The sequence below is a fragment of the Maniola jurtina genome, chromosome 18 (genome assembly GCF_905333055.1).
Source record: "Maniola jurtina chromosome 18, ilManJurt1.1, whole genome shotgun sequence".
NCBI classification, from domain to species: Eukaryota; Metazoa; Arthropoda; class Insecta; order Lepidoptera; family Nymphalidae; genus Maniola; species Maniola jurtina.
Genome location: NC_060046.1, coordinates 5,710,702 through 5,720,101, shown reverse-complemented (window position 1 = coordinate 5,720,101; position 9,400 = coordinate 5,710,702). Strand labels below are relative to the sequence as shown.

At 34.9% G+C, this 9,400-nt stretch overlaps 1 protein-coding gene across 2 annotated transcripts in view; it reads left to right on the top strand.

Moving 5' to 3' along the window:
• The first annotated feature begins 2,456 nt into the window (after nt 1–2,456).
• Nucleotides 2,457–9,400, top strand: part of LOC123874441 (hemicentin-2-like) — a 71,605-nt gene continuing 64,661 nt past the window's right edge. For both annotated transcript variants that reach the window (XM_045919769.1, XM_045919768.1), the window contains exon 1: nt 2,457–2,890. In XM_045919769.1, the coding sequence (XP_045775725.1) occupies nt 2,851–2,890 (40 nt within the window). In that variant the 5' untranslated portion in view covers nt 2,457–2,850. The remainder of the gene's footprint in view (nt 2,891–9,400) is intronic.

Genomic DNA, 9,400 nt, shown 5'->3' with positions numbered 1-9,400 from the left:
ATATACACATGTCCTGTTTATATTTCATATAGTAGGTACAAGCCTAATCCTCGTAACATACCTACTCAGACATAAGCTGCTTACCATTCCTAAAAAGCATTCAGTAACTTTTTCGATTTCATATTTAAATCCAGTTTTACGATATATAAGTACTCGTTCTTAGCTCAAACTTCAATGTCTTAAAACGTTTTAGAATTAATGCATTTAGATTTATTAAAGATAGAGATAAATAATTTTGGAGTACCTAAATAGTGCAAAATTACATGTAGGTATGTCTAACTAGGGCGTTATGAAGCAAGATTTCTTTTCACGTTCAGTTCATAAACTAAGTGTTATAAGCGACACCTTTTGATCAGAGGAATGAGGATTCGCGTCTTTGCAGGAATATTTATCGCCTCAGTGCCTCGAGCTCAATAGCACTATTCCCAGCCTTTTATTGGCGCTTCGCAAAACGTCTCGGTGAAATAGGCCTGCGCTTAAATCTCTCAGCAAATTTATTCGATACGGTCCCTTTTTGCGTATTTTGTACTCAGTTGATGCTTTATAAATTCGCGAGGCTGTTTTTTCAAGGAATTTTCCTGGAGCTAGACGAGAGGCTGTTATTTCTTTCATCGGAATGCTGTTACTATTTTTCTTGCAGCTTAGGTCGCACGACTTTTTCATAAATAGATCATCATCATCATAATCAGCCTGTGGAAGTCCACTGTTGGACATAGGCCTTCCCTATAGAGCGCCGCCAAACTCGGTCCTCAGCATTCCTCATCCAGCCACTTCCCGCCAGCCGCTTTATATCGTCGTCGGTCCATCGTGCTGGAGGGCGTCCCACGCCCACAAAATAATTTTACCAGTTCAGCGTTTATTAAGACGATCGCAGTCGGGTTTTAGTTTTCAACTTTATCTCGTAAACTTATCTAGGTACATCATGTAAGTAGGCACAAAATATCTCATAATATTTCTTTGTTATACTTTTAAAAATTAATTACAGTGATTTTTGAAGAAACAAATCTTTTGAACAAGTTTTTTTTGTGTTTTATACGAATAACTAACACGAATATTTACGCAGATCCATAAGTAAAACATATCAATCACATAATAGCTTTTTGCAGGGCAGACTGAATAGGCTATTTTCTAGGCACGCTTCATATCAGGCCGCCTCAGCACTCACGGTATATTATGAGATGGACGAAGGTAAATTGCTATATGAAATATTAATATTGGTAGTTGGGGGTTCACTTACAAAATAATATTATTAAAGCCTAGTAGTATGCTCATAAGTACATCGATAGCTTGCGTGCACATCCAACTTTTTTACCCTTCTCTACTAGTTCTAATAACCTGATCGATTATCATGATTTTTTATTCAATTTCATCATTGCATACTTAATAAACAAATAGCTTAGATTTTTAATTAATATTAAATTTTACTAAAGTTTCTTTACGAGCATTTTCGCACTTACCTATTCATAAAGTTGAAGTAAAGAGCCAGCTTATAATGTGAAGTAAGTAACTAATAATAAAATTTCATCTACCCAGAGTGTCTTTTGATCTAAGTCTCCAATATAATCACCACCTTTACGAAAATCACCTTTACGAAACCAAGGCAGATCAGTTGTGAAAGTGTGAAATTAATTAACGGCAACTCATAGTATCTTTTAGAGACTATTTCAATATACACATGTGTAAAGGTGACCCTGGACGAACTCGGGGCAAGACAGTGAACTTCTAAAGTATGCTATTATTTACTCAAGGGATTACCGGCGGCTACGACAAGGGAGACTACTAATCTTTGTAATGTGTTTTAACAGTCAACATTGGTGCTTTTCCAAGCTTATTACGCTCAGGTAGGTCTTTGAGATAGATACTTGAAGTTACCTCGATTTCAATATTTCATCAGAATTCTATCTACATTACGTAAAAAATACAAAATTACTCTTCAAACATAAAATATAGACTGCGAGTAAACATTATATAATATTGTGGCTTTACAAAGCTTATTTATTTAACCATTAATTTATAATTTTGGTTGGTGGGTATAGGTTCTTTAAAAATACCGCTGAAAATTTTTGATTTTCCTAGGCAATGTAGCCTATGCCCGTCCCCGTGAGCTAACTCTGCACCTTTCATAAGTATGGGTTGGAATGATGGGCCGTGAAAACTTTGCAACGTTAAGTTAAGCAACGTTTACCCGTTGAGCTCTCCGTGCGTGGCTCGGAAAAAAATCTTAAGCCATTGATATTTTCTAATAATAAACAACTTTACATTATTTATTTTTATATATATTTCTATTTTTCTATGTTTTGTTAATTTGTAACATATATTATATACGTTTTTGAAACCCCAAAAAAGTCATATTTTTTAATACATTACACCACGTAAATTTAACTTAATTAAGATAATAAAATAATAAATATTTTATATAAGAAAGATTTTTTTCTTTTCAGGTGATCGAACGAAAATCGAGGTGACAGTAAAAGCACACAACTCTTTAAAATAAATTAAACAAAAATATAGTAACTTAATTTCTGTAAAGTTTAGTGTAAGTAAATATTAATATACTTACTTAGTTGAAGAAAATTTCAATAACTTTCTATAGAACCAAATTTTGTAGAGATAAATATTGCATATACTTATTAATTAAGTTAAAAGTAATAAAGTGGTAAGTAAATAAACAAAGTAACCAAATAACATAAAATTAACAATTTAATAAATAGTTAACTGCTACATATTGAACAATATTAAACTTTGAAAGTGTATCCAAAACATGTTACAGCGTGATAAATGACCATTTGAAATAAACTAATGTGATGAAAAGTTATGCGTGTACTGTAATTATGTGAAAAAGTGGCAGTGATGTGGCTCCCGGCGCTTCTGTGTATGCTGACTCAACTAGGTATGTATAAATTTATTTTTTAAGAGGGCTCTCTCCGTCACTCGTTTCATACAATCGTAGTTCCAATTTCATTTGAATATTAAGCAACCAAAGTCCATGAAATTTTGCAGACATATTCTAGAAACTAATATCTATGTCTGTGGTTTTCCAGATTTCTGTTAAAATATTCGGTTTCAAAGTTATGCGGTCTTGAAAAATTTCATACAAATCTTTGAGCCCCTGTAATTTTAAAACTACATATTTTTAGAAAAATCTAAAACACCACAGACACAGATATTAGTTTCTAGAATATGTCTTCAAAATTTCATGGACTTTGGTTGCTTAATATTCAAATGAAATTGGAACTACGATTGTATGAAACGAGTGACGGAGAGAGCCCTGTTAAACCCCCGACCCAAAAAGAGGGGTGTTATAAGTTTGACGTGTGTATCCGTGTATCTGTCTGTGGCATCGTAGATCCTAAACTAATGAACCGATTTTAATTTAGTTTTTTTTTGTTTAAAATATGGCTTGATCGAGAGTGTTCTTAGCTATGATTCAAGAAAATCGGTCCAGCCGTTTGAAAGTTGTCAGCTCTTTTCTAGTTACTGTAACCTTCACTTGTCGGGGGTGTTATAAATTTTTAGTTTACACTTTTAAATAACTAAGAACCGGTCTAGTTTGAATAGGACATGCACACGAAGATAATCTTTAATTAACATAGCGGCTATTTTGAAATTTTTCTCGTGCGAACATAAAACTAAGATGGCTTCAGAATAGCCATCATGCAAATAAAATAAAATAAAGTACGTAGTGTTATTATCTTGTAAGTTGCACGATCGTACGGAACCCATCGTGTGCAAGTTCGACTCGCACTTCACCAATTTTTTGCCCCGTGTCCATTGATGATGTAGTTGTGTTTTGACTAAAAAGTGTTGCTAACGAAGCGTAGAAACTTAATTAAAATTATTATCTATGTTTCGTGGTTTCCATCAAAATTCATTTTGTATTTGAAAAGGTACATTAGATTGTATTTCTGCGAAACGTCTTGGTAAGTATCACAATTGAAATGACTTATCAAATGCTTTGTGAGCTTACAATATTTCTCCCACCTTGGTTCAGAAGCCAACGGCACAATAAAGACCTACTGACGCTACCCAAGAGGTCTTTGCGAAATAAGCTCTTCCTTAAATCTCTTTATAAATTTTAAACCAACGTCTTCCCTTTTGTGAAGTTAAAATATGTAAGACTAGTATTTATTTGACCCTTTATTTTGACCAAAAATATTAAATATTATACTATAGTTTTGATATTTAAAAGGGTAATTTATTACTAGCAGATAGCTGTGTTTTCGAAATTGCTTTTATTTCGAAAATCAGAGTTCCCACGGGATTTTTAAAACCTAAATCCACGCGAATGAAGTCACTGGCATCAATTAGTCGCAAATAATTTTTTGTGTAGCATCAATAGATGGTTTTAAAGGTCTTCGCATAATTCACAAACTCGACTCGCCTCACTTTAAGGCATGAAAATGTGAGCTTCATATCATATTCTTTGGGGCAAAATAACATGGAATTGTGTAATTGTAGTTGAACCACGCATACGGTCGGCCTCAGAATTCGAATAGCAATTCTGCGAAAATTGCATCAAACACCTGTCGCACTTATGACCTTTTTCTATAAACACGCCACACACTTAACGCATGTGCATAACCGTGCCACACGAATATGATCATTAATGTGCTAAACGACTTACGGCCTTTGACTGTACGTGATACGCATGTGTCTGTTGTGTGCATTCTGTGTAATGTGTGGAGACCTTAATTCTATCAAATGGTAAAAATATGCTGGCAAGGCAATTACGTAATTTCATATTTAAATTATTTTTAGAACAAAAGTTTATTAATAATATTTAATTACCTAAACCTAACCTAACTTAAACCACGAGTTAATATTAACCAATTTTATGGTGTTTCATGCACGCCTACGCTATTAGTTAAAGTAGTACCATTTTGTCAATGAAAAGTAACTACTTACAAATTGTATAGATTGCGTGGCATTGTTGCTGGCGGAGAAATAAAAATATCAAACGAACAATAGCTTTTTGGAGGCCTTGGAGGCCATAGTGAATAGGCTATTTTCTAGGCACACTTCACCTTAGCTCGCTTTGCCACTTGCCATTACTCGAGATTGCCCGAGGTAAATTGCTACGTGAAATAATATTTTTTGTAGGACAGAGAAATGTTTGTTTGTATAACGTTTCATGTCCTCCTTTCATATGGCCATCTATTTTGATCAGGTTTGCATGACGCGAGTGAAATGAATTTTTGATGCGGTTATAACGATTTGAAATATGAAAGCGAGTATGTGTCCATGACACGCGAAAAATAAAATGATGTAAGTTTTGATGTTGCTCAAAAACTATTAATAAAAACAAGAACACAATTAATATTTAATTTTCGTCTATTGAAAATATTATTAACTAGCGTAAACAGACACAACGTATGCCCTGAGTTTACGGGTCTGTCTGTTTTCTTCAGTTTATGATATTTTAGATTAAAGGACATTAAATATTAATTATTGTGTTTCTTGTACTTGAGTCCTTATAGTGGAGAAGAACGTGGGGCGTCACTGTAAGGTTTGACCAACATCAAACTTTACAAGTATAGGTAGGTAAGTATAGATAGGAACGCGAATCATGCTCTCCTATTATTACAATTTATTTGTTCGTTTGGTTTGCCTTTCTTTCACGCATGTAGAGCAAAGGTTCGATGTTACTCCGTTGACTCAGAGAATGACATTTCCCGCCCGAAAAACAGGGTTCCTTTATATGGAATCACAGATGAAATCACGGGCAAAACCTACTTTTTAAATATTCGTAAACAAAATGAAATACCTTTTATATACATTTTTTAATTTCCAAAGTAAACAGTCAATTAGCTTGTAGTTACCCCAAAAATATGTACCTACCTAATCAGGTAATGATCTTTTATTTATTTCTTTTTGTTCCTTGAATGTAATGTTTTCTGTAGCAATAAAGAATTTAGCTATCTATCTCATAAAACACACCTATGAGTATTTCGATCGATCTATTATTGTCTAGGGAAAATTTCTCGAAATAATATCGATAATACATCAAACCATAATGTGATGTTTTTGCACAAGTTGCTAACGACTAGCAAACAAGTGGGGAACTGTCATAATGTCCGTAGATCTTAACAGGCACTGGTCACGGGAACTACTTAACGAAAGGTCAAGATGAAATACTTTTCTCATCTACCGCCTAAGAGATAAAACTGAAATATAATACAACATTCTTTTCCGTACTATTTCAGTATTTTACCAAGAACTAGCCATTCTTGGTAAAATACAGAACTAGTTAGGTTACAGAACTAGGTAGGTTAGAGTTAGGTTTGACTCATCGTCACCATGATCAACCGATCGCATCGCCGGTTCACTACAGAGCACAGATCTCCTCTCATAGTGAGAAGGGTTTTGGCCATAGTCTACTACGCTGGCCAAATGCGGATCGGCAGACTTCACACACCTTTGAGAACATTATGGAGAACTCTCAGGCGTGCATGTTTCCTCACGATGCTTTACTTCACCATTAAAGCAAGTGATATTTAATGAATTAAAACGCACGGTCAAGATGAAATACTTTTCTCATCTACCGCCTAAGAGATAAAACTGAAATATACAACATTCTTTTCCGTACTATTTCAGTATTTTACCAAGAACTAGCCATTCTTGGTAAAATACAGAAGAACTTAGGTTTGACTCATCGTCATCATGATCAACCCGTCGCCGGTTCACTACAGAGCACAGAATATCTCCTGTCATAGTGAGAAGGGTTTTGGCCATAGTCTAACTACGCTGGCCAAGTGCGGATCGGCAGACTTCACACACCTTTGAGAACATTATGGAGAACTCTCAGGCATCAGGTTTCCTCACGATGTTTTACTTCATCATTAAAGCAAGTGATATGTATTTAATTAATTAAAAGCACATACTCCGAAAAGTTAGAGGTGCGTGCCCGGGATCGAACCCGTGACCCCCGGTTAGGAGGTGGACATCCTATCCACTAGGCTATCGCAGCTTATAAAGTTTGGTTATCATCTACTAAGCAAAGAAGTGATAGTCCATTCGACAATTTATCGTCACCCGCAACTCAATGGCACGTCCATTGGCACTGCCGTGGTAGCGTCAGTCGGTTTTCACCTTGCTGTCATCACTCTGACTCATGTTGTTTACGTATGTTGTTGTCCTTGTCCCGCTTGTAGGGCTGAGCTCAGAGCAAAGGTTCCATCACCCACACACGTAAATCGTTTGCGGATAGGCCGGTATTCCGGTAGTAGTAATAGGTAATTAAATCTCTAAATCAGTGCACTTGTATGGAGTTGGGCGGGGGGTGATACTGTGGTTGACTTGATAGAAATAAACTAATTTTGTTGAAAATATAAACTACAAAGTGACGAAAATTTTCATGATCATAAAGGTATGACCTAATTGAATTTTCATTATATAATGGTCGTACATTTTAAAGTCTAAAAGCTTCAAATGGAGAGTGGGTAAAATTTTCACATTTATTCAGGATGGTTTCCTTTCAATGCAATTTTTATTCGATTTATTACCTAGAGATATTTCCTTATTCATTAATTCACAAAAGTGAGAAACTAAGCATTGAATTGCAAATGCGGCTTCGAGAATTCGTACAATGGAATGCTAAAACGGTAAAGTTGGAGGGTTCGCTACGTCAAAGATTTATCCACGCCAACAATCTATCATAATGATTATTGTGTGTATTTTCGTATTATTCATAGCGTGTTTACAAAGTTAATTGGCATGATAACATTTTATTATCATACTGGTTTTTTTGAAAATAAAGAATATTAGCCATGCTAATCATGACTAATACACATTTCCCCTCCAATTAAGCGTAAAGCTTGTGTCAGGAGTGGGAACGACAATAGTGCAACGGGTGGAGTTTTGAACCGCCGACCTTTCGGAATTCAGTCCGCTCCTCAACCGTTGAGCTAACGACGCTCTAACTTTTAGGCTTTTTTTATCTGCCATAGCAGTACCGAGTGAGTACTGCCGTCAACATAAAATAATGTTATTGTAATATGCTCGAAGAAATCTTGTCGTATCTCGATAAATTGAACTACAAAAACAAAAATATCTTTGCAAAAATTATTTACACGTAATCTATGAGGAGTAGGTGCAGGGTTTGTTTTTGAATTTGCACCCTACCACACGAGATGTCAAACCGGTTTCCTATCCTATAGTTATCTAGTCCAATCATTATAGTAAGTAAAATACCTGTATATTGACACCCTTAAAGTTGTCTCAAAACTTACATATGGTAGGGTGTACGCAACTATTAAATTTCAAGGTCAAAGGTCACAAAAATCGTTTTTTGCGCTTTTTTTGTAAATATCTCATTTCCTATGGGATTTTCTAATTTAAGCTTAAATGACTGGCCTAATCCTATTTATTTACATTAATTTTTTGAGTGAAGAAATCTCTGTCGGTTTAAAAACTTGAAAATGTAAGTTTTTTTAACGTAGATAGAGCCCTTACTAAGAAAGGATTTCCCACCTAAGTATATCTACCTAATATTAAAGATATTATTAAAGGAAAGGTATGTATAAAAGTTTTTCGAGTCGGAATAAAATAATTCTGTGAAGATGTTTAGGGATAAAAACTTTTTGAAGACGTAATAAGTAACACGAACGAGTGTTCCAGCGAAACAGATTCTCACGAATCTTTTAGTATTTTAAGATTTACATTTATACGGCACGGTAATCCGAAAATTAATAATATCATTTCCCGAAATCCTTATTTGTTACAAACTCGTATGTAACCTCTCAACATTCATAAAAAAGTCTCCAAACTTTTTCAACTTGGCATTCGTATCAAATTATAAAAGTTCGTATTACAAAAGTCGGATTTTCGGAGGATTTCCCTTACCTATACTGATTTAACAGCGATGATCAAACATTTTTAGTGCACCATGTAGAACTGAATTTTAATTCATTTATCCTACTAATAAAAGAATTTTCAAAAATCGGTTCAGTAGTTCCAGAGCTTACATCCTTCAAACAAACTTACAAACTTTTCCTCTTTATAATCTTAGTATAGTTTACATTTGTATATGCATAAAACGCTACTTTCATAGCATTATTGCATATTAAAGTGCATATATTTCAGTAATGAAGGCGCTCCGCCCACGTCAGATTTTTTGTAGGTCCGATAATTGTGTCGCCGACTTTTACCATGGATTTTTTGAGCGATTTTTTGCAGGACGTGTGCGTTTCTATTTCTATGCTTCACTTTTTGCCAACAAAGAATCGGCCACCGCTTGTCGGATGTGGGCGGAGCGCCTAATCGTGAGTGTTGCAGCTGGACGTGAAAATTAAGGGCTATTCTAGATGAAAACCCAGGTCTTGAAAGAATAAAGAAACGTAACGCATTTATCAACGACACCGGCCAAATTCTGCTAAAAGAGGTTTACTGCTTTTCAAGTTGT